Source organism: Mastomys coucha, chromosome X (genome assembly GCF_008632895.1).
Source record: "Mastomys coucha isolate ucsf_1 chromosome X, UCSF_Mcou_1, whole genome shotgun sequence".
NCBI classification, from domain to species: Eukaryota; Metazoa; Chordata; class Mammalia; order Rodentia; family Muridae; genus Mastomys; species Mastomys coucha.
Window position 1 is genome coordinate 99,353,775 of NC_045030.1, and position 26,420 is coordinate 99,380,194.

Consider the following 26,420-nt stretch of genomic DNA (forward strand, 5'->3'; position numbering starts at 1 on the left):
TCTCTCTCTCTCTCTCTCTCTCTCTCTCTCTGAAATATAACCTCTTGAATCCATATAATGTTACTTGTATGGACGACTTAAGGGCTGACCATTTGGCACTGGACAACTAATTGATATGCCCTTCATTGGAGAAGACCACTTCTCCTGTAGTATTGAGGTCACCTGGGACATTTCCCCATGTAGTTTGGTTTGGTTTTTTGGCATCCTTCTTGTTCAGTTCACATTTGGACAGTCATGGGCAATATTTTACTGGTGAGTAGCTTCTAATGTTACTAGGAGACACAATGTCACAGCAAAGACTGTATGCAGAGTTCTGGATCCTAGTCTCAATGGATACATCTACAAAACACTCCCATGCCTAAGGCTCAGAGAACATTGTGAAGAGGCAGAAAGATTTTAAGAACCAGAGGACCTAGTACCCTTTAAAGGAAAACTGAAGTCTCTCATTAGAAACTATATATCTATGGAAGACAGGATTTCTTCATATATTTTAACCTGAACCACATCTCCAATGAGCCGAATGCAGAGGCTGCTATGAGAATCTAGATATAAGAGGCTAAATCCAGAAATGTAAAACAGTGACACTCGATGGCTTTATCTTTGTTCTGTAAATATTACTTACAGATTTTATAAAATATGCTCTAAATATTTATTTATGCTAGCATTTAAAGTTTTTAAGTATGTTTTAAAAGTCAGTCAATATTCTTTAAGTATTTCCATCTTGACTCATAATAGGATAATACTGCTAGATGTAAGCCAAATAAAATTCCGTGGAGCCCTTCATTTTTAATAGTGCAAAGCAGTCTTGTTTTAGCATTTCTCTGATGTCCTGTTGTATTCTATTCAGCTCATTCCCTCTTACCAGAGCTCTATTGATCAATAGCCTGCACATAGTTACCTTGGAAACAAGACCACTCTACCTTCTTCTCCACCTTTGTCCATACTGGGCCTTCCTTCTCTTTTACTTGGGTTTCTTGACATAAAACGTTCATTTGGTTTCTAGACAGGATACACCATTGTGGTCAGCACCAGTGGATGGATGAGAAAATATGCCAGCTGGAAAGGCAAGCATTGGTGAAGCAGCCTCCATGGTTGCCTGTGCACAGCTGTCCAGCCACTACCATTCTATTGTTAACATTCTGCAAATCCCTCACCTTAAGAAAGAACACTAACTACCCATGCTGTTGACCCATCATGGCAGGCTTTGGTCAGGTCAGGGAAGCCCACTTAGGCTTAGAGCCATCATGTGTGTGGAGAAGGGAAAGAGAACTGAAATCTTGTGTGAACAGTGAGTCTCCCTTCACATCAGGCCCCCTTGTTCCTTCATTCATAATGACAACAACCCCCAGGAGATGGTTAGAGATTTCCATGTTCCCCATATAACCAGGAAACCTTAGAGTCCCTCATAAGGCGATCACACAACCCATAGTAGCAGGGATTAGATTTGAACTCACATAAGAATGGTGCCAAATAGGCTGCCACTGTTCTTCTAGAGGCAAGGAACCCAGAGCATCTCAGACAGAAAAAGGAGGAAGGGACTAACATTTAAAGAGTGTTCAGTGGAATCCAAGCACATTATCTCACTAGCCTCTAGCAACACAAGTGTGAAGCCACAGCTAGGCTTAGAGAAGGGATGGGGCTGTGATAAAGTCATACTGCTGGAAGATAGACTCAAGACTTAAGTCTGCCAGGCTCCAAAGCATCTGCTTTACTAGTGGCTAATAAAATTTGCTGAGAACTTAAATTATGCTAACCACAGTTCTAAATCCTACACCTTGTTCAGTTTAACTCCCCAGCAAAATAGGTGTCCTTATTATCTCTTGTTGTACAGATAGGAAAACTTAAGACATTAAGAGGCTTAGGCCACCCAGTTAGAGAGTAAAGGAACTGGGTTGGACTCTGGGCAGGCTAACTTGGAAAGCTCATGGGACTTGACCACTTCAAGGCTATAGTCCTGTGGAAGGTCAGAGTTGAAACGGAAGTCTGTGGCTTTCTAAGGTCAGTGTGGAATGCTGTGCACTATTGCTTGCTGAATGAATACCCAAAGCCACAGAGGATGTACTTCCTCCCAGTGGCTGAATCTAAAGACAGAGATAAAGTCCAGAAAGCAAGGGATTATGCAGGCATTGAAAGCAGCCACCCTCTAGCCCATAGCAGTTGTTCCACAGCAGTCCATGCTCAGGGTTCTGGCTGAGGGGACAGGGTACATATTCAAAGGAATGCTCTCTCTCTGCCATGGCTGCCCATGCCATGCAGCAGAACTTCTTGTTCAGCCCTGCCCTCAACCAGAGGTGGCTGAGGAGGAGCTGCTTGCCTTAGCTTTTGCTATCTTTCTGACCAGGCCTCATGTAAGGTAACTCTCAGACCAGAGCTAAGGAAGAGGTGGGAGAAAAGCTCAGTAACCTCCTTGGGATGTAAATGGGGAAACTGAAGGTCAACAGGGTAAGTTTTCAACAGATCTAGGAGCAGACTCTCTGAATTAACTGCAAGACAAAACCACTGATGAGGAAAGTCCTTAAAAGCAGACAAAGGTTTGCTCAAAGCAGGCTTGGGACCATTCAAAGTCTCAGAACTTGACCCAACCAATTGCCGCACCAATTTGCCCTCTGAAAGGGAAGTGTGAGGCCTGAGGGAGTGAGTTATTCTGGGCTTCGTGGTGACAGGCACCCCCTTCAGAGACCCAAGCCTGGCTTTGTGCCATGGGGTCCCCGGGAGCCTCTGGACTCCAGCCATGGCACCCTGCCTTCTGAGGTCTAGGGAAGGGTGGGTGCCCTGTGGACGGATCACTGTTTTCTAAATGGCTTCCTGCCCAGAAAGCCTCCAGAACTGCCCACTGCTCTATTCCTGCTAATAGAACTGACTTCATAACATCCACAGGGCTCAAGTTTAGATTTTAAGATTTGAAGGGCTCTTGGCATGGCACAGATAAAGGAAGGAAGCCATCAGCTCTTCAGATGATGTTTACTAAAACATATACGCCCAACCTATGTGAGCTGGGGGGAGAGCTGATCTGCCCCGAGGCAGGAGGATGGATGAAATGCCCTTTGCTGTTTGAGGGTTGTGGTCTGACTTTCTGCAGACTCTCAGGGGCCGCCCAGGAATTCTGAGAGACGCACTTGTCCACAACAGGGTTTTTCCAGACTTACCTTGTACTCCATAACGGGATTCAGATTCATAACAGAATGAAACCCCTAGCCCTGCTTCTCACTGTACAGATTGGGAACATCGAGACCCAGAAGGCTCTGACCTCTGCAGAGTGCCAGACCGAGGCTAGATTGCTGGCTTTAGAACTGGGCTGGAAAATGAACACCCTGATGCAGAGCTCAGAGTTCCAGTCCAAGGCCACAGACTTTCCCCCTTCCACCCACTGGCTTCACACCTTCCATGTTTTTCCTGTGCAGGATCTGCCCCTCGGTCCCTTCCCGGTACTATCCACAGCTTCCATGTGGTCTCAGTTGTGCCTGGAGCCCCCAGGGACAGCTTATATGTTGCTTAGAAGACCAGGAGGCAATCTGGCCAGTGAACCAATGCACAGGTAGCAAGCAGAATGAGCCTGTGAGCCAAGTAGACAGTCTGGACAACCAGGCTGGGGAAAGTAATATTCACGGAATTTCAATCAGTGTGGCTGTTTATCCCAGCCAACTGGCTAACGGTGCGGAGTTTGAATCAGTGACCCGCCTCCTGGTCCCTCCTCCTTAGCCAGCCTCTCTCCCTCCCTCCTTCCTTCTTTCCAGTCTTTTCCTCCCTTCACACTCCAGGAGGGGCCTGCCCTTGAGCTGATCAGGCTGCTGCTGCTGTCTGCCTCTCCCCTCCCCGTGCCGCTGATGGAGCACAGGCATAGGACTGGCTCTCACAGAGCCCTGGGTCTCTTCTGGCTTTTCCCCTAGATAGAGGGTTCACTCCTAGCAGAGCCCTGTCGGAGTCCCTCCAGCTTCTCACGCCCCACTATGCCTCTGCTGGATGTCTTCTGGGCTTGCTTCAGGAAAGTGAAGGTAAGTGTCTGCCCAGCTGCCTCCCAACTAAGGCCCCCTGTTCATGAGGGAGGCAGGCAGCTGAGCCCATTGCATGATGAGTGGGAAGGACTGGCCAGTTTCTGAAACTGGGCTTAGCTCTTGGTGCCAGATAAGGCTAGATTCAACTCCTGCCCTTTGTCACTTGATGGGGTCTCTGAACTTTTACAAGTAAGCTAGTTGTCTCTGGCTTCCCAAGCCTGCCACAGAGATAACATACTTGACTTTTTTGAGCTTTAGTTTTCCATCTTTAGAATGAAGATACTTAAACTGGCCTAGGAGGGTAAGGAGGTTGCTGTCCCTGTTTACATAGTAAAATATTTGCAAATTTAAAGAGCTGAGGTTTCTAGCACAACGCCTGGCATGTGACATCCACACAAGTAATGGTGTGTATTATTATTACCATTATTATTAATAATATTGTTGAAATCCATCAACATGTAGCAAGCATCTACTGTGTACTAGGTACCAGGGAGCTACATAAGACAGAAAGGGTGTGGCCTGTATCCTTCAGGAGAGAATGAGAACCATGATAGATGTTCATCCAACCCTCATTACATGCCAAGCACTATACTACATAGCCAGTCAGGCAGGCACTAAATAGTTGTTGAAGGCCTGCTCTATCCTGGTCATGGGAAATGTGGGAACACAGCAGAATCTATGGGAATGTGGAATGCAATTTCTGTTCTCAAGAGCCAAGACACTAACGTATATTTAGTATCTGCGTGCACAAGACCCAGGTGACCCTTACCACTATCCAGTAATTTCTTTCTTTGATAGTTGTGGAAGAGACACTGTAAATGGCTAAGTCATACTTACAACATCACTCAGCTATGAGTGGCACTGTTGGGAGTCTGGACGATAATGTCTATGCTTTTCTTGATATGATATAGCTCCTCAAAGTACAGTCTCCTGGAAAGACTTTGGAGCAACTAGGCCGACTGTAAGATAGGACAGAAGACCTGCTGGGGCTCTTAGGAAGGGAATTGTCATTCCATCCAGGGGGACTTGGACAAATTTCACAGGAGGTCACATCTGGGTTGAGCCTGAGGGTGGAAGGAAGAGAAGAGTTTGTCAGGCCACAAAGAGGGGCAGGAGATTCCAGGCATGCCTGACAGAGGGATCCACATGAGCAAGAACTGGAAGAGGGTGCTGGGTCTGGAAGTTGGTGCATGGTTGATGGGCTGAGGGGAGGGCACACTTCATGGTTTCATGTAGGAAGAGAGGGGCACAGAGAGTAGGAAATGAGGCTACCTCTCAAAGGGTTTGAAATTGACCTGGGGACTAGTGGTCTTCTTTTATTGGGAATTTATTTTTAGTCAAAAGGTTTGCTTATATATGGTAGAATTGAAGAAAAGCAAAGACGTTGTGCAGTTTTTGTAAATACAAGTTAATTCAACTCAATGAACTAGTCTTTATTTAGAAACTATGATATTTCTTTTATAAAAGAAGACTGAGAAAAGTTTCAATGTCTGTTTTCATCAAATTTAATTTTTTCAAAATCAGTATCCTTACCCATGAAATCTTGACTTCTAGGAGCCTGGGGAGTTGATTTTAAGAAGGTGGGCATATAATTAAATGGGTGGGCTCAAGAGAAGCACCCCAGCAGCCAGAGCAAGTGAGGGTGATGTGGAAGGGTGGAGGGATGGGTCAGGATGGTGAGAGGTGCAGTGGCCATGGTGCTGGGTATGGACAGGGAGGAGTGGGGTAAGAGCTGGGTAGAATGAAGACAAGAAAGGAACTGAAAGTGTCTTTGGTGTTTGATGCCTGAGATGTTTCCCATATGCTATGCCATCAATAGACTATGCTAGGTGCTTGACATGAACTTACATTACACTCCTTTGTACTCATTAGTTCAAGATGCTCAGCACCGCACACCCCCCCCCGCATTCATGACAGTTACTGAGGAGCCACTATTTCAGAGAAATGAAAAGAGAAGGTCAGAGATCTTCATCCCATGTGCAAGAAACATATATGATTCCATGCATGGATATGCCCATGAACACAAAACATATATGTGCATTTGTGCACATTCAGACATACACACATAGGCATATCATTCAAGTATGAATACATACAAAAACACACGAATGTAGGTGCACACACAGATAACACACATATACAAGTATGTAGATCAGCAGTTCTCAACTTGTGTGTCACAACTCCTTTGGGGGTCATCTAATGACCCTTTCATAGGGGTCACCTAAGACCCTCGGAAAACATAGATATTCACATTATGATTCATAACAGTAGCAAAACTACAGTTAGAAAATAACAAAAAAAATTTATGGTTAGGAGTCACCACAACATGAGGAACTGTATTAAGGGGTTGCAACATTAGGAAGGTTGAGAACCACTGATGTAGGACTGCAAGCACATGTATAAAGATATATAGAGCCAGGCATACCCACAAAGTTATGTAGAGTATAAGGTGTGTGTGCTAACCCTAAACCTAACCCTAACCCTAACACACACACACACACACACACACACACACACACACACACACTCTCACACGCGCGCATGCAAGCACGGGGGCGGGGGAGAAATGCAGGAGTCCTGTAGTCATATAGATCCCAGGGCTAAAAGGCAGCTTGCCAGACATATATTTAACTTGGACCTCTTGTCCCCCTCATTGAACTCTGTCATTTTAAGGCCCCAGTCAAAGGCTGGATGCTCTGGACCGTCAGCCTTCTGAAAGGATGGTGCTGTTCTGAGTCACCCTCCCTGTCTGAACCAGGCCACCCCATGAACAGTTACACAACTGTGGGAAAAAATGCCTGAAGGTGGTCAATGGTTGTGCAGTCTTCTGTAGCTGAAAAAAAAAAATGTCAGATCATCTAGTTCTGCCTTCTTGGAGCCCGGATAGGGAAACTAACCTCCAATAACTTTGTATCCCATGAGCCAAAGAATGGTGGAGGAAACCAGGCAAACTTGGGCTTAAGTTCCACCACAATCCTTTGTGCATGTGTGTTAGCGATGCACCTTTGTGCATGACCTTTGTGAGCCACAGCCTACAGGCCTATAGAAGTATATTGCCTGTGTTGGCAGCTCAAAGAAATGGTTAGGATCCCACAAGCTTGTTCTGCTAAAAGCAGATTTCCAAGCAGCACACTGGGTGCAACCAAAGCAAAGGGCAGGGTTTATTCTGTTGGAGAGTGAGGATTAGGATCTCAGGTCATGTCTAATCCTTTGTCACCATTATCTCTTGTCTCTCTACTTTGACCCTGCCTTGCTCTAGGGACAGGAGTGACTAATTTAGAAACTGAGACTGACAACCCAGAAGCAGAGGATACTAGAGGTGCAAGAGGCCAGTCCAAGCCTTAGAATTGTTTTTAGTTTCTCTAGTTTAGGGATATCCTAAGCAAAGGCATTGGGGTGTGAAAATGAACCCATACACAGTTCCTAATGTGTCTTCCCTGGAGTCAGCAGGACTGGGAAGGTAGCTATTGGCCACCTCTCTGTACAATCAAGCATGCATAAGACCCTCCCTCTGTACGGTTGGGCTAGTTATTTCCTTGATTCTTTGATGTAACCTTTTGCTCTCTCCCCGAACCTAGCTTGGTACTGTGTCTATAGTAAGTATGGCTATGACTCCCCTTCCTGTTTCAGTTGAGCATATCAGTTCCTTGACGATACCTCTCTGACAGGTAGAGTTCCATCTCTGTCATCACCTCTGGGTGGCTTTTGAGAGGGTTATAGTTCCCCACTGTCCCTCCTTTTCTTCCTCTTAAATCTTAAGTATATAATTGCCTAGTATCAGATATGAAAGGCTCTTAGAAGTCACCTATTCTCCTTCAAACTACTCATGAGGACACTGGGGCCTGGAGAGCAAGGAGATCCCAAGGACATTTGAGGAGTCAGGACACAGACTGATCAAGTATAGTCTCTTATATCTGTATTTTCCCTACCAATGATGTTACAAAATTCAAATGCATATATGTATGGCTATGCACCCATATATACCTAGTGCACATACATGATGACAACCCTCACCCACCAGGAGTAAGTAGAGAAGTCTCTAGTACACCAGGAAGGCTCAGAGAAGTTAACCAGCCAGGTATCAGCCAACATGGCTCAGCATGCCTTGCCCCAGTCACTCTATTCATGTACTGAAGTTGGGCCCTGTATCCATGTACTGAGCACGTGTGTGTAGGGTTCTCCTCAATTCACTCATGTGCTTAGTCTCAAGCACCCTCTCTTGTAAATGTTCTCTTCTAAGTACACATGGAACTTCTCCGTGACTGCTCTTTGTTTTCTCTTTATGTTTGCTTTTTTAAGACTAGGTCTCACTATGTAGCCCAGGCTGGCCTTGAATTCAGGACAATTTACCTGCCTGAGACTTTAAGTCCTGGAATAGGTTTGTACTCAGCAACCAGCTCCATGTGGCTCTTCAAACATTTGTTTCTGTGACAGTGAGATTTCCCACTCACCACACAGTCTCACATTCATGCCCATACATACACGAATATGAGATGAGCATGCATTCTCATATGTGCTTGCTCATATGACCCATGTTAGATTATACCTGATTGGTTAACGTCTATGAAATTTCCCAGTGTACTAGAGACTTCTCTACCCATGATTTCTTCAACTACTACAGTCTCCTGGTGGGTAAATGAGGGTTGTCACCACATATAAACATATGTGCACTATGTATGAATGAATGGAATATGCATAGGGGCAGGTCTTCTCTGTCCCTATGTCAACTCATAGCATCTCATTCTGTGCAAATTACCCTGGCAGGATATGGGATGTAAAGGTGACAATGCTTCAGGGTTTCTACTCCAAGCCTCCAGGAATCCCTGGCTCTTTCCATTGCTTTGCCCTTATCTATACAAACAAGATAGCTATCACATGCACTGTGTATTGGTTGGGAAAAGGGCAAGGAGAATGTGAAGAATTCGAGTATACACAAATGTATACAAACTCCCAAAGCTAGGAAAGGACTTCAGACTTCTGGATCCTATCTCTACATTCCACAGGATAATTAACCAGTTTCTGGTAATGTGTGTATGTGTACATTAGAGCTACATCTATGCAGAGGTGGCTACCTCTCAATTATTGGATCCAAAGAAATTATGACATGGACACTCAGGTCATAAGAAAACTACTTTAAAAGAGCAGAGCTAAGCCATCTGTCTTACAGATAGAGGATTCAACTCCTGAGCTCTCTGTGCAGAATTCTTCAGCCAAGTCAACTATTACATTAGCTGACTAGTGAGTGTTGGCTCCCAACTCATCTGTGAACAATCCATACGGTGGGGTTGTCCCCACATGGTTTAATGTAAATCAACTAGATGCTGACATAAGCCAATGATTTGTGAGTCAAGGGACCATGGACTGAAGCAAGAAAATGGGTTGTGAGGACTGTATTGGTTCAAATGGAGTTCAAGAGGAGCTGTGGTTTAGTTTTCGGGTTCTCTGCGAAGCTTTCTAGGAAAAAGGTTTTAGCATAGAATGGGCAAGTGGGTAGGGGGAAAAGCATTGGACAACTGCTCTATTTAGGCCTAGGGCTTTTCTTAAGCCATATGCTTCCTTCATGGTATTGCAAGGAACCCATAAATAAGAGCCTGGTATATGGACCTAAATTTCAAGTTTTGGTCTATTGATGAAAAGGACAAAAAAAAAAAATCTCTAGGGAAACAAAAGAAGAATGAGGTAGAGACTGAGGGTTTTTTCCCTGGGTCTCGGGGTTGCAAGTGAATGGTGAGGGAAGGAGAGAACGAGAGTCACTGATAAAGTTGTGTTGGTGGTAGGTATGGAATCCAGGGCCTTTTATAGACAAGTGCTCTGCCACTGAGCTATGCCTTCATCCCAAGACCATGAAACTTCCATGTGGAAATTCTATTTTGATGTTCCTGATGTAGTCAAAGAAGACCAGGTGTTTAGAGCAAGAAGACATGTCGTTAACATTTTCACCTCTTTGACCCTCAACTTTGTCTTCAGCTTCCTTGGTGCCGAAATGTGTGAAGGGTGGATGGCTGTGGAATGGAGTATGCCCCCAAGGCTAGGTCTGTTGGGGGGGAAAATGGAGGCTGCTATAGACTAAAAATCTAAAGAAGGTTCCAACCATTTCTCATTGGTTGCACGGGGTACACAGTATTCCACGTCCTTCCTGTCTATTAGCCCAATGTATCATAACAATTACCCTGTAAGACAGTACTGTCATCTTCATTTACTGAAAGGCAGGAATGTTAGGAAATGTGCCCAAGGTGATATAGCTATTATGTGGTGACCTTGGACATTTCAATCCAAATCATCTAGTTACCAAGTCTACTGTGGTTATAAGTAATCTAGTCCTGTTTCTCTGCCTACAAAATTTGAAGGTTAGATTGATTATTGAGTCATTCCTGCTCTGATACACGCACATACTACCACCACCAGCAGCAGCAAATGAAATACAAACTACTGCCCCCAAAATGTCAGTGATTTCCACTCCAGTTCCCTAGAGAGAAAGAAAGGGAGCTCGGGCTCAGGGAAAAGAGCCTACATTGGCTACCGTTCCTTCCAGCAGGCCCTAGGGCCTGAGAACAGCTGGAGACCGAGGAAGCTATGGAAGCCAGAGTTTGGCTTATGTTTTCAAATCAGTGGTAAAAATAACAAGGATCAGCAGCCCAGATGACCTGTACTGGAGTTTGGAAGCAGAGGTTTCCCAGGAGGGTAGGGAAGGGGGATTCTTCAACCCCGTCTCTCTGTCCAACCATTTGGTGGCCACCTGTGCTCCTGATGCCAGGAAGCAAACAGGCCAGGCCAGTGGGTAATTCTGAGGCTGGGGCTGCCAAGGTAAAGAAAGACGGAAGTCACACACTTGGAGAATGGATTTGAGGCCCTGGAAATGGTCACAGGCAAACCTTCTCTGGCCTTTCCTCTGCCCTGTGTTGGATCACCCAGAGAGCTGGAGAGGAAAAGTAGCCGTGGTGGGACAATGAAGTAACTGGAAGCAATACACCCCAGTTCCACCTCTGCCTCTTCCTCTGTGCCTCAGTTTCCTTGCCTACATAGCAGGGAGGAATACACACTTTACTTTCTAAGGAATGTTATATGTGAAAAATCCTGCCATATAGTAGGTGCTCAGTAATATGGATCGATATGATGATAGAAGACAAACTACTCTGCATGTTCTTGAGCCCATGGCTTGTGCCCTCATTTGCCTCTCTTGTAAAATAAGGGAAACTTATACACCTGCCTTTCTTTCTGCCTCTGACTTTGGAAAGCCTATTGCTGAAGGCATCTTGTGGAAGCAAAAGAATGGTGGCAAATACCGATGCTATCACCTCGTATTGCAGGAAGTGAATTGTTTAAACAATCTCTTAGTCTTCTTATCCCCAACTCTATCCACCCGCCTCTGGTCACACTAGTTCGGAGCCTGGAGATAAGGCCCACTCTAAAGCTGCTCTGCTCTTCCTAAAAAGATTCCCAAGCTTTTGGCAGGAAGGAACATCTGTGTTGACTGGTGGGAAAGTCAAATCTTTGGGACAGGACATTCCTGAGATTATCTAGGGAACCCCTGGGGCTTGTAGCTTCTCTTTTACTCTCTTCCCAGCTTGGCGGTTAGCCTGTTAAGGCAATACATTAGAGGGCATTGGGGGAAGACTTGAGGAGCCTTACGATGTAACTCAGCTGAGAAAGGGCTTGTCTAGCATGCGTGAAGCTCTGTATTCCATCCAGAGTGTGATATATAACCAGATATGGTGACACACACCTGTAATTTCTAGTACCCAGGAGGGTCTGGAGTCTGATGTCATCCTTAGCTACACAGTGACTTCTAAACTAGCTATGAGAGGCCCTGTCTCAAAAAGGGGGCAGGGTTGTCTCAGAAGGAGTTCTACAAAAGCAATCTAGAAGTATTTCATCTATTGTTTTCAACCAACTAGGGTTGTTCTTTCCCCTTCTGTTATATGTAAGGATAAGAATTGCTAAGGACCTAGACTGCCGGTGTCCTTCTTAAATCCAGCTCTCTACTGCTCTTTTCTAGGACAGAGAGTTATATATTCCACCATCAGTGGACATATACTGAACACTAAGTGCATGTTCCCAGGACACTGGCATAGGGTTTAAAAGTGAACCATGACAGAAGTGTTGCTATGTAGGACTTAGTGACAAGCTCAGTCTAGACCCAGCTAACATGTCATCCTCCACCTATCCAGCTGTTGCCATACTAAACTTCAAGCTCTCTAAAGACCCAGCCTGTGTACCAGCTGCTCATATCCACTGAGAGCCTGGCCCAATGCAGCACCCATTGTAGCCCTAGCAAGTTTACTGAGTATACTAAACATCACACGCACATATTCGCGCATGTGCACGCACACACACACAGGTGTGCACATATGAGTTGTGAAATTCATATACCCACCTACCAGCTGAAAGACTTAGGGAGCCTGAATATTCAGCTCTAGAGGGGCCAGGAGAGCTTGCTTTTCACAGTAACCATAGTCTGTGTTGGCAGAAGCTGGGCTGGGCCTGGGGGTGGGTAGTGAAGTCCCAGTGTGAAGAAAGGAGGGCCAGGCCATGAATAGGGCTCTGTGTGGCCAAGCTAAGAGGACTGGGGGAGGCTGGAATGTGAGGAACGTGCTCTCATGACTGTGGCCTGAGGCCTGGCTCTATAGCACAGGGTTGATCAGGGGTGACGGGATGGTGGGGCAACAAAGGTGGAACACCAAGCCAAGAAAACAGGGAAGGAAAGGAGAAATGGTTTTCCAAGTCTCCCCTCCAATAGCAGGTCAAGGACTGTGGAGAACCTGTAGGCTGGGCAGAGAGGATGTTAGGGGCGGTAAGTTTGGTTCCACCCATATGAGTGAGAGTTCTGAATCCCATTGTCCCATTGTCTAGATCAAGCCTTTTACTCTGTTTCTGAGTTTTATGCCAGCATCTATGCAGTTGAAAGGGCAGATACCTAGATGTCATCCAGAAATCTTTTATTTTTTTTTTTAATTTTCTCATCTTCTGTCCTTTATCTGGCTTTTACCATGTGAATAGTCTACTTGTTTATTGGTCCCCCATTCTATTCCAAATATCTCTGACCAATCCTGAACCTTACTGCTTCTCTGATTTCTCTGTCTGGTTTTGCCTGATGCCTTGCCCATCCCTCACTCAACCTCTAGAGCAGTGGTCCTCACTGCTCCTAATGCTGTGATCCTTTAATACAGTTCCTCATGTTGTGGTGACCCACAACCATAACATTATTTTCGTTGCTACTTCACAACTGTAATTTTGCTACTGTTATGAATCATAGTGTAAGTGTCTGCTATGCAGGATATCTGATATGTGACCCCTTCATATGTTGAGAAGCATGGATCTAGGGTACCATTCTATGGGCTGGGGTGTAATTTACTAGCAAGTCACTTGCCAAGCATGCATGAGGGCCTAGGGTCAATCCCCAGTGTATAAACCAACAAATACAAGATAACTCAAAAAACTGTGAACAGCCCATAGTTGTTCTTGAATGTAATCTCAGCATTTAGGTCATTGAAGCAAGAGGACTGGCTTACATATGAGGCTAAATTGGACCATATAGTGAGTTCCAGGACAGTCTAGACCATGAAGTAACACCCCATCTAAGACTACAACAACAACCAACAACAAACCAAACCAAACCAAACAAACAGAAGCAGCAGTAACAACAGCAACAAAATCCAGATCAAACCAACCAAATAATAACAGCAAATTACAGCTAGAATCTGTGTTCCTTCTTTGTTTAGGTCCTTTTAATGGTCTTCCAGGCTGACATAGCCTTTCGTAATCTGAGGCCTATTTGCTGATCTGGTTGTATCTGATGCTCTACTCTCCAGCTAGACTGCAGGCAGTTCCAATTTCTCAAAGGACCTCATTGGACCTCTCCTTGCCCTTTTCTATGCTCTGCCCTTTGATTGTCATGCTTTCTTGCCCCTTTGTCTGCCTTCTAGACCTGATCTCAAGTGCTTCGAGAAGGGCCTCATAACAAAGTATCCTCCTACTCCCTGCAACTCCCCAATGACTCTCTCTGCTCAGTCCAGAAAGCTTTCAGTAGTGGGGTTGGTAAGAGTTGAACATATGACAACTTCGACATGTAGCTTCAAATTCACAGGCAGAGAAGGAACCTGTCTGATTCGTCTCAGCTCCTGAGTTCCTAGCAAAGGACCTACTCCTGAGGGGATATCTAGGAAATGAATGAGGAAATGAATAAACTCAATATAAATAAAATCACTACTAATCTTGGCCTTCTTTTTTTTTTCCTTAGGGTCTTACTATAAACCCAGGCTGGCCTTAAGCTTTTAATTCTTCTACCTCAATCTCTAGATTGCTGGAGTTCCAGGTGTCCACCCCCACTTCCAGCTCAGAGTGACTGTTTTCTTTATGTTGCCCTTATGGATCTTGGGTTCAGAACTCCCAGATTTTGCAGCAATGTGTTCATCAGGAGACAAGAAGTACCACTGTGCCAGCATGCAGATGGTCACACTCCATCTTCTTCTACAAGGCTTTCAGCTAGCTACCAGATACACATCAGAACTGGTGGCAAAAATAAAGTGGGAGTAGATGTGGCAATTCATTAGTGAAGGGAGAAGAATCCTTGAATTTGAACGCAACCTGGATTCCATGAGACCAAATCTGGGAGATGGGCGGGTGGGGTGGGAGGAAGAGCACTGGATCCCAAGCCCTCCATTTCAACTTCAACTTTTTATTTTGGGAAAATTTGGGAAAGGATCTCACTACATAGCTCAGGCTAGCATTGAATTCACTCTGTAACACAGGTGGACACTGGATTGCCTTGGCCACCTGAATATCTAGCTTTATAGGCATACCCCAACAGGCTCTCCTCTAATTATCTTGTGAGCAAGATTGAATTTTATTATACTCATGATGAAGTGGGCTGGCAGTAGGATAGGGTAGGAGGGGTTTCATGTGACTAGAATGGGACTGCAGAGTAGCTGTCCCAACTGTTAACTCATTTCCTAATTTCCCAGAATTGACATCTATAGGTCCTCATGGGCCCCTTCTTTGTCCCTTCTTCCACCTATTTGCCCTTCTCTTTCTTATATCCCCTTTGTCCACCAGTGAGAATTATATTGACTTGCTCACTCACAGTCCCACCTTGTAGCTTTTTCAGGGAACTTTCACATCTGTCTTTCTCTGATTCAAGAACTTTCTGTTTATCTCACTAATATTTTTTAGAGGTCATAAATGAACAGTAAATTAAATATGCTTCTCTTTCTTGTGGACAAATGTGTTCTTTGAGCACAGACTTGGCTTGTAGCTCTTCTAGGGTGATCTAGGTTGGAGACAAGTACTCCTAAGATTAGGTGTTATTGGGACTAAGTAACTGTATCAGATGTGGTCATCATTGTCCTGAGGGTAAGAGACTTGGTACCTATTCAGACAGCCCCTTTGCTGATAATGTTTTGGTTGATTTCAAGTTGCAAGCAAGCAAGAAGATACTACCTCTGAGAAGTAGGTCCTTCCTTCCTTCCTTCCTTCCTTCCTTCCTCCCTTCCTCCCTCTCTCCCTCCCTTCCTTCCTTCCTTCCTTCCTTCCTTCCTTCCTTCCTTCCTTCCTTCCTTCCTCCCTCCCTTCTTTCCTTTTTTCTTCCCCTAACAGCTTGATCGATATCATTTTAGTCCAAGCTGTTGACATTGTTTGCCTGAAAACACACACAAGCCTTCTGATAGATATCTCTGCTTCCATTACAGCACTGCAACCCCTCCCTGCACAGCAGCCCAAATGACCCTTTTAAGGTTGAAATCTCATCTTATCCTTCCACTCTTTGCTCCCCAATGGCCGCCTACTTGTGCTTCTCAGCAAAGCCAAGATCCTCTCACTGGCTTCCAAAGCCCTGCAGACTTTTGGCTGTTACCCACCCCCTCTCACTTCACATTTTTCTTGGAATGTCATGCATCAGATCTTCCTATAGATCTCTCCTTGTCTTCGCTAAACAGGTTGCTGTTCAAAGTTCAGCTCCTGGGAGAGATTCACTGTGTCTACTTCCTAGTCACTCTTCCTGGTCACTTGGTATCTCAAGTTTTTAAAGGTTTCTCCTTGGGTCTTGTGATGCCTGACATGTTTTTGTTTCTTTGTTTATTGATTGTCACTACCCACTAAGAAGTGCCAACTATAAGGACCTTATTTGTCTAGAAGGTTGTCATACTCTTAGCATCTGGCATGGGGTTCTGTAGATATTTGCTGAATGAATTCACGAAGTTTTTTTTTTTTTTTTAAGATACTGAAAACCATTGTTATATACTTTTTTTCACAAAGCCTGTGAGGTCAGGATTTTTACTTTCCTACTCCGTAGAATACAGAAACTAAGACTCAAGTGATTATGAATGTTATTCAGTGTTACATATAATCAGAAAAGGAAGGCTGCCCTCAACTTGGGCTTCCCAGTTCTAAATACTGCTATTTCCACTAAAGAACCTTACTTCTAGCTTGTGTAGAGCTAAACATCTGTGTCTGTAGATGTCTATTAATTCTCTGACAGTCTGTATTGTCAGGCATTGAAACTGTATTGTGAGCTACTTGGGGCTACTCTCTTTTCTGTAAGACAAAAGTGAATCAGAAGTAGCCAGTTGAATGGGGGAGGGGAGTAGTATGAAATAGGTAGCTAAGAGTCTGGGACTGTAGGCTCCACTTTTCTCCTTACTTAATCCTCTTCTATGGGCCTCCATATGTTCTTCCATGAAATGGGTAGATTAAACTTGCTAGTTTTAAAGATTCCTTTCAGTTTTAATATATATTTATTTCTTGTGTGGATATAGTGTGTGCTTGCTGTGGCACAGATGTGAAAAACAGAGGATAATTTGCAGGAATCAGTTCTCTCCTTCTACCATGACAGTTCTGGGAATTAAACTCAGGTTGACAGACTTGGCCATTTTATGGACCCTTTTCAATTTTGATACGTTCTGTCTGCGATGCCATTACTTTTTCTCTGTTTCCTTTGCAGTGCTTGCCATTGCTGCCAGGGAGGAAGAATGTTGGTGAGTATGCAAGATGCACTTCACAAATGACTTACAAGGAGATAAAGCCTCCTCGTGATCTGTGTGGGCTAACTGAGCATCTCAAGGAATAGAGGCAGTGGCTGAGTGGCAAAGCTGGAGACAGGTCCTCTATCTGCCTCCCAGGCACATTCTGGCTCCTTCCCACCCTGCCTTTTTGGCTCTCAAGTATGGGCAGTGCCTCTTTCTTTCTCAGATGAGGGTCTGGTTCTTGTCTGTGAGCCAGGGGAGGATTTCCCTCCAGAGCTCTCAGCACGTGGCAGCCACCCATGTGTTTCCCTTGTTCCCAGCTGCCTTCTTCCCACTGGCGCGTGTACTATGGACGGGCAAGGCACCAGGAAAGGGGCGTGGTGAAATGGAGGGAGAAAGGAGATTTGATATTTTGGGTTCACGTCCAAGACATGCCAATACTTGCTGTGTGTGAAAGGAGTCCAAGATGAGATAGGCTCCAGGACTGTTAGATTAAGGGGACAGGTGTAGTTAAGTCCCTCTGCTCTCTGACAAGTTTCTTTGAGTCTGACCGCCTATCTTCGTTCTGTCGTCCGGTGTTGACTTGGATGTGAATCAGCCTTGGTAGTCTGTAAGCAACTTCACTGTGCTGAAGAGAATGAAGCTGTCTAGAGAGGCTACTTTCTCGCAAACAAGAGAAAGTAGGTTGCTAGCCAGGAAAGGGTTTGCAGTCACTGCCAGAACTTGTAACCTAGGGCAGGCTTTGCTGAGATTGAAGGGCTTTAGCCGTTGTCTTTTTTTTTTTTTTTTTTTTTTTTTTTTTTTTTTTTTTTTTTTTTTGGTCCGGAGAACCCCTGTCTAGAATAAGCAACATTCCCAGGTGGTGGTGAAGGCTAAGGATGGTCACTGAAACAGTGAGTCATCAGTGAGGTGAAAGGTCAGGGTGAGGCCTCTTGTGAAGGCCTTAGTAAGGACAATAGGAACCTTGCTGTCAAGGACCTTCCAAAACAGCTGGAGCTGCTTTAGATGTAGCCTTACCAGAAGTCAGGGGGCATTTGGTGACTTCCCAAGGATCTTTCCACGGGAGGAAGCCGAGTTCTTGGGTGGTGGCTTCTAAAAAGGAGAACTGCCTGAGTGCCTCGAGGTGTTTATTTGCATTGCTATGACAGCAGATGAGAGAGAGACCTATTTTGAAGAAGAAGCATTGCTTTGACAAGCACACAGCATGCATCTGCTGCTCAAGAGCTCATCATCATTCCAGGACTTCTTGCTGAGCACAGTTCCTTCTCTGTACCAGGGACCCCTAGGAGCACAAGTTCTGGGTGCTGCCCATACTAGGAGAATGACAAACTTCTCCATTTCCCAGACACCAGCTGCATGGGCTAAAAGAAACCCCTCAGGACCTGAAATAGTGACCCCCTCCCCAATCCCAGACAAATACACTTACAGCTGCCAAGTTGTCTCACTAGCAATATCTGTGCGGAGGAGCCAGAGATACAGCTCAAGTGGTAGACTACTTACCAAACATGCATGAAACTCTGGGTTCAATATGTAGAACAGCAAAAATGAGGTGTGGTAGGGGAGACCAGAAGGAAGGGGATCAGAGTTCAAGGTTATTCATGTGTACATACTGTGCTATAAAAAGAATGTCTGTACAAAAATGGCATGTTTGTGCTAAGCCCTGGGAGGAAGGGTTCTTTGTGGCCTCCAGAGGAAAGAGGAATATCTTTTAGAGGTGACAGGAGAGGTTGCCATCTATGAAGTGGACATGGGATTGCTCTTCCTTCTATTGGTTTGGGTTCAAGTTTGAAAAAAAAAAATGTCTATTGGAGGCGGTGTTCTCAGGCTAAATCGAAGACAAGTCAGCAGCAATTTTGAGTTTGTATGAGTGTGGTAATTGCAGCAGCAAGGCACTAGCCCAGAGTTCCTTACAGATCTCATTGTGTGAGTCCCAGCCAATTTCTTCCTTTCCTTACCAGAAAAGCATATACACTAAAAGTGGAGCAAGCCAGAGAAAATGAGCACGGTCTTTGCACAAGGATTAGACATGGGAACAGGAAAATGCATGTGGCTCGCACCTGCAGTCCCAGCATTCAGGAAGCAGAGGCAAAGGCCCAAGGATGATGGTTTCCAGGCTGCCCTAGTTACGTAGTGAGAACCTGTATAAAAAAAAAAGCATCAAAGTAGTGAACCAAGAGATTATTTCTGATATGTCACTGCTAGAATGAGCAGAAAATCTTGTTTTACTTTATTATTTTTGTCGAATAGACAGTGTGTTTGTGTTTCAAAAATTCAGGAGTTTTACAAAACCAAAATGTCGTCCTTCTCCTGTCTCTCAGCCGCCGAACAATCCTCTCCGAGGTGACCCATGTTACCAGCTTTTCGGTTCCTCGATGAGTTTAGATAGTCTGAAGAAAGGGAGCTGCCTGATACAGTGGGGGTGGGGAGAAGGGCATGCGGAAAGGGTGTCAGAGGAAGAACATTGGGGGCAGGAAATGTGGGGTGGTAGAGTCAGCGTTTGTTTGGGAGTTAGCCTGGACTCTGGCCCCTCTGCTGGAACTACCCTTAAGAAAGATCCCTTCCCTTCTAGGAATCTCAGTGCAGCCATGTGTCCATGGAATGCTAGCATTGCAGAATGGAGGGGTGTAGGAGAGGAGCAGTCAGAGACCTTTTAGAGGCAAACAAATGAACAAACAAGAACAACCCCAAAAACAACAACAAAATACCAGCCAAGATAGTTCCTGAAATCTGGCAGTTGCCTGTGTACATGTAATCTTTTTCTTAAGATGAGTTAACCAAAGATTTCTCTGAGACAGTTCTACTTCCTTCTGTTCTATGGGCAGAGGAAAACGTGGTATGAGAGTTCTTGGGGTCTCTTGTTATGATCTTACCTTACCAAAGAGCAAGTCCAGCTCACTTCAACTCAGGTGGACCTTCCACGATCCCTGCTATCAGGGTCTTTCTGCTTCCTTCAGGTCCTCCTGCCATGTTTTTGAAGCATGGATTGTTTCTATGATGGATAGATTTCTGGAACCTAACAGAAACCCACTTCCTCTAAATAAAGCCATAATTCAAACCAGTCTCTAATACTTGATTGTAGCTGGGGGGTGGGGTAGGGACGAGGAGTGGCTAGCAGAAGATCTCCATTTTGGTTTAGGCTTTGTCTTTTGCTAGCTGTGTGACTTTAGGCTTCTTCCTTCTCCTTTCCGTGTCTAAGTGTTCCTAGCTATGCAATGTATTACTCTTCACTAAAGCATCAGTAAGTTATGTGTTGCTCTAAAACCCAGTCACTCCACTGCAGACTCCACATTTCTATGGAAGCCATTAGCTCCCCTGTCCAGCGGCCTGAAGAGATGAGGGGGGCCTGGGCCTTTCTTCCTACCACTCTGTGCCAAATCCTCTCTGAGGCCCCTTGCTCCCACTGCACAAAGCTCCTTTGTTGCCCAAAGCCATTCAGAGCCACTCTCCAGGCTGCTGCCGAAATGGTTGCAGCAACCTGGGGGGTAATACTTTGCCTGTAACCAGAGCTCCTACTCCCAACCCGACTGGCTCCAGTCTGGCTGCAGGCTCGTCTTCTGTACTGGACTCTGCCTATCAGCTGAGTCCTTCAGTTCTTGGGCGGGGGGCGTAGGATGGCCAATGTAAAAGGTAGAAAATAGAAACAGATTTCTTCATTGAAATACATGAATCCAAGATACTATTGGGTGTCACCTCCCAAACTCAGGAGGGCAGCAGACTAAAATACCAAGCATATGAAAACCATCATCACTGTCAGAACCCAGGCCACTTCCTTCATTTGAAAAGAACTAAATCATTCTTCTAACTGATTCTTGATAGATTCAACCACTCCATATTTGCTATTTTGCAAAGAACATTTGCAGACCATGACTTGCTTATCATTTGACATATTTTCTCCAGCAACTTCAAAGATCATAAACATCTACTTAGTTGGAAGGGTATCTGGAATGGATTATCATTTGAGACAGGAAATCTTTCAGCCATCAGCTAAAGTAAATACAGCTAAGGCAGAAACACTGGCTTTAAGCTGAGAAGACGGAGCATCTAGTCCCATCTCGGCCGTCAATGTCTTCTCTGTCAGTTGCTTTTATTGAACCTTAGTTTCATCATCTATCCAATGAGAAGTTTGAACCAAAAGGTCATTATGGTCTCCTGTACTTTGACTCTGCATTCTCTCTGTCTCACCTCCATACCATCCTGTATTATGCTAGGAGTCAAACTGAAATAGATGTAGGATTGGTGGAAAGGGCAATTTCAAGATTTTGGGAGAGGGAGGATGTGGCAAGTATTTCCAGAACTGTGTAGACCCCTAACTACTCCCCTTGAGGTCAAATGTGCTGTGAAGCCTAGCCTCCCAGTTCTTGTTTTCAACAAGACATATCTGAGTTCACCTTGGGCTTATAGATGCAAGTCAGATGAATGGACGGAGGCACAGGGTATACTTACCCATTTTTCATAGCCCAAGCCAATCCAGAAGATTAGATGATAGAAAGGAGTAGGGATTGCAGGTGAAGTGTCAGAGAAGGATCTGGAAGGTGCTGTTGGACACTGACACAAAAGGGCATGTGGTCCCTTCAAACTCACCACCAGAGGTCACAGTTTTCACCATGGGTCAGGAAATCTCCTCATCCCAGACTCCCTTTTTTGGTTAATGCACCAGTAGTCACTCAGCCACTCAAGATACTATTTGTTGCCCAAAATCATTCAGAGCCACTTCCTCTTCCTCTTCCTCTTCCTCTTCCTCTTTCTCCCCTTCCTCTTCTTCCTCTTCCTTGTCCTCTTCTTTCTTTTTTCTCCTCATCATCTTTATCTTATCCTTCTTCCTCATTTTACTTATATACCAAGAGTCAAACCCATGGTCACATTTGTTAGGCAACTTCTCTTCCACTGAACTTTATCCTTAGCTTTGCCAGCTTGTCAAGCCACCATGTAGACATCATTTCCATTTTGCCTTTGTTTTCGTTATAACACATTACCCGGTCTGATATTCTTTTATTCTCTCATCTATCTAGTAGACCATGAGCTCTTGTATATTGCTTACATGCCTGACCATTGTATCCCCGAATCTAAGCTGAGGACTTCACATAAACAGTGAATCTGCCATGGACTGTCTTTGATTTTTCTGATGATATTGCCAAAGAACTTCTGGCAATAGGATTGGTGAATTATTATACTTTCTTCCCTGTCATTTCAGCTCTGAATCCATCTATTACAAATCAACAGAAAGCTCTCAGGTTTCAGATGGCAAAATGTCTCAAGGATTTGGGGGTGCAGATCCATGTGACATATGTTTCCACTGAGCCATTAGAACTGGAGCTTGCCCTACATCTCAAGATAGGAAAAGTCCTTAAGGGCCATATTAACCGTTACTTCTTAAAGTAAGTACTAAGGAACCCTAAAACCCTCAGAGAGTCCTTGGGAGCCACAAGAGAGGACAGAACCGAGAGGTATTCCATACCTGCTTCATTCAAGTAGTTCTAGCTTTACAAATTGGAGGTCTCCTGAAGATATCATTTGAAGTCTTGAGTTTTCCTTATAAAAACAAATGTTAGAGATTATAGTTGAACCTAGTGTTCAGGTGCTAGCTAGCTCCCTTTTTTATACCATTCCTGCTATCTGACTAGTTTGGCTCTGTCCAAGCTCTCTAGGAATTGTAAAGCCTTTGATAGTTTATACTCAGTTCAAAGTCTCTGTCCTCCCCTTCCTCCTCCTGTGCTGTTTTGAGATAGTCTCATTATGTAGTCCAGGAGGGCTTCATGCTTTCAGCTCTCTGCAAAATTCCCATGTCTCACTCTTCTGAATGTTAAGATTTCAAGTACCTGCTTCTATGCCTAGTGAACATTATTAAAATTGAGTCCCAATTGGGTGTAAACCAATTTCTACCTATTGGTCCAGTTTTTACCCCTTGGAGATTCATGAGAATGAATTCCTGAGAGAGCCAAGAAGGATTCCTTCTTCTCTGTGACTATTGGCATTTACACTCTTTTGGTGTTTGAGGTAGAAGGGATCTTATTGCTTGTGTAGACCAATGTGCGCATTAAAGTTGGGAACTTAAAAACTCAGTGTAAGGAAGTAACTATAGAAGAACATATAGATAGCTAGATGAGTGACAAACTGGAGACAAGTTCCTACTCTTCTAAATTGTTCTCCTTAGACTGTTCTTTACCAGAGTTAAGAGCCTTGGCTCTGAGATCTTCTCCCCCAGCCCTAGGTAGCCTCCCAATGGCCAGAGAGATGAAGCACTCTGGTGCTGATCCATGCTGGCTTATGTCTGCTGTGGAAAAGCAGGGCAAACTGGTATTCGAAGCAGACTTGAGTCTTGTCCCAACCTGAATGCTGTTTCTCATTCCACCTTTCTTCTCAAAGGTCTGAATCCACCCCCCCCCCAACCCAGTGCAGAACAGCCTGGGGGCCAGCTTTCTCAGTCCCTCTCTGAACTGTTTGCTGGAGGTTCCTGCTGTGTGACCTTCCACATCCCAAATCCAGAAACAGGAAGAGTTGATTTGGTTTGCATTTTTGAGAAGAAAAATGAAAGCATAGGAAGTGGGGTGCCTGGGAACACAGGCTTCCAATCTTGTGTCCCATTTGTCCCTGGAACAGGATAGTTCTGGGCATACATTCCACAAAGGAAGGGAATGGCCTTCCATATTAAAAACAAAACAGGGAGCCTTTCAAGGTTTGGAAAGAGAAAAAGGTCAAAGGGAGACTTTTAAACAGGGAAGGGCTTCTGAGACTCTCCAGTCCTTTCTCACTCGCCATCCTCACTGACAACTGTCATTCTTTGATCTCACCTCTGTTATCAACACATCTGACCCCTGGCAATGTCCTGCTCCATGTTGTGCTATGGCTAAAGGAAGAATTGGACTTCTCTCTTCTCTGAGGATAACCAAAGGACACTCACTCAAAAACTTCCATTAGAGCCCAGAGGGAACAGACATTAATTACACACAAAAAAAACAACACACAGCGCCCAGGCTTTGTAAAGTACAAGCTTCTCGTTTTTTTTTTTTAGAACCCCAGTGCAGAGAAGTGCCTTGCCTTACCCCAGCTGTTTCCTGGGATAACCACTTTACCACTCCTGACGAGCTGCTGTGAATTTGCCTAGCTTTGCTGTCTCAGCTCTCTACCCCTGAGAAGTAGGAACCATCATGTGCCCCTACCTATGGCTAACAAACATGAATAGTCTGTAGCTAGCGTCCAGGGTAGAGGTGTCATTCTGCATTTGGGCCTCAGAGAAATATAAATATAGCCCTACAAGAAAATCAGCTCTGCCCACCCCTGAAGTTTCTATAGATGTACATGTCACATAGGAAAAGCTGGATCCTTGATTTTGCTACAGAAAGTAATTGCAGGACAAGGTAGTGCAGCAAGTGAGGGGATCTTCACTGTCAATAAAAAATTAATGATCCTACTTGTGTGGTTCCTACGAAGCATCCAGAGGAGTGAGGCTGGGCTCCAGGTTATACATACTTAGGCATTAAGCAAAGTTTCTTGCTATTTTTACGTTTTCATTTGAGAATTATCTATAATTCTCTATAAGAGAAATATTGTCTCTATGCAGTCACTGTTCACAGCAAATGTTAATTGTGCCAGAATTCCTCATTCTCACCTGACCAATATCAACCAGACTCCAGAGGGAGAGATTCCTTTCTCTTCCTGTGTTGTCACAGTTTTTCTCTCCACCCTTACAATGACCTACCTGTCCTTGACACAAATCAAGCAAAAGAAAGGGGAGGAGGGAGGGAGGGAGAGAAGGAAGGAAGGAAGGAGGGAGAGAGGAAGGGAGGGAGGGAGAGAGGGAGGGAAGAGAAAAGTAACTCTAAAATGACAAGAGAATCCGGAGAGTTCTGGGTCTGAGTTGTGACTGTCATCCCTGTAATGTCTCTCCGAGACTTGGCTTTCTCTCTTTTTTTGTTCGTGGTCCAGCCCGATCTGGAACTCATTTTGTAGTTCAGGATGGTGTTGAACTAGTGATTTTTATGTTTTAGCTTTCTGAGCACTTGGATGAAGGCATGCACCACTACTCCTGGCATTTCTCTACATTTGAAAACAGACTGTAGGATTTAGACTGTAGGATCTAAGTGTGAGGAGGGAATGAGAGTATTCAGACAAGACATAGATGATAATTACCAAGTGATGGTTCCATTACCATGGTCACTAACTCAGGCAGCCGAGTGGCTTTAAGGGGAGAGTTTTCCTTCCATCCAGAAATCTGACTTGGGATCACAAAAGCATCTGCTGAGGCTCAAGGAATGAATCCCCAGGCCTCCAGGATTGAGACTGCTTATATTGAATCAGGATTCCAGAGCCCCAACCCCCAACTCTAGGGAGGCCAGAGCATGCAGGCCAGAGAGGAATTGTTGATAGATGGATGGCAGGGTTCAAAATGCCTGGTGACCAGGCCTCTAAAGAGCAGATGTGCTTTCTGTCTCAGGTCTGCCAATAAGCATCTTTGGAAAGGCCTCGTTCCTGAGGACTAGAGTACAACCAGGCAGGATGTGTTGGCTTCACTCCTAACAGACCCTCTGACCTTTGGCAGATTCTTGTTCTCTCTGGGTCCTCATTCCCTCATAATTAAAATGAGAGGATTGGAGTCTGTGGGTTTTTTGTTGTTGTTGTTAGATTGTTGTTATTGTTATGTTTTTTGTTGTTGGAGGTGGTGGGGGTTTTTTGTTTGTTGTTGTTTTTGTTTTTGTTGTTGTTATTGTTTTGTGCCTACATTGTTTCTATGATCCTTAGTTGGAAAGGGCTTTGTCCTTGACTTACCAAAAATGTAATCAGCTCCCTATCATCTGGTAGTATGACGCAAAATTCTGGGTTCTGGTAGAAAATGGCAAAATGCAGTTGGAAGAATGGCCTTGCCTGGCCCCTATAATCCCTTCTGTCTGTGTCTTCACTGAACTGGTTCAGTTCGAGCTGTCGAGGGAAAGCTGAAGGGCACATGGATCAAAGCAGGTGTTTCCCAAGCCTGGGGCTCTGCCACAGGTACCACAGTATAACATGAAGTAAGGAAAGGAAACAGGAAATCCTACACACTGTGTGCACCTAATTGTTCAGGAAGAATTCCTTTGCGGCAGGCCTGCTATCTCAGAAGTCAGCAACTGCTGAGGAGGGAGAATGGCAAACTTTGCAGACTCTAGTCTGTTTAGACCTTAGTCGTTCTTGGAAGCCTAGTGCAAATATTGTCTCCTTCCTCTTCCAAATCCCCAGAATACTGTGTATCTGCTGTATCACGTGGCTCATGTTCTGCCTTATGCTTGAGCTATTTCCTTTCATATATAGAATAAGTAAAATCGATGCTCCAGGTTAAAAAAAAAATTTTAACCATTGAGGCATCCCTCCAGCCCAACTCCAGGTCAAAATTTAAACCTGGGTATCTGCCTATCAAATAGAAGAGAGTTTAAATTCCACAACCCACAACTGGAGTTGGCCACTGTTAGAGTTAGTCTTCCTCCACCCCATCCATGGTGTGTGT

The 26,420-nt window shown here is 44.7% G+C and overlaps 1 protein-coding gene across 1 annotated transcript in view; it reads left to right on the forward strand.

The window, feature by feature from the left end:
• Positions 1–3,756: 3,756 nt before the first annotated feature.
• Stard8 (StAR related lipid transfer domain containing 8) overlaps positions 3,757–26,420 on the forward strand; it is a 72,222-nt gene continuing 49,558 nt past the window's right edge. The window contains exons 1-2 of the mRNA XM_031365463.1: positions 3,757–3,992; positions 16,927–16,960. Of these exons, the coding sequence (XP_031221323.1) occupies positions 3,948–3,992; positions 16,927–16,960 (79 nt within the window). The 5' untranslated portion in view covers positions 3,757–3,947. The remainder of the gene's footprint in view (positions 3,993–16,926; positions 16,961–26,420) is intronic.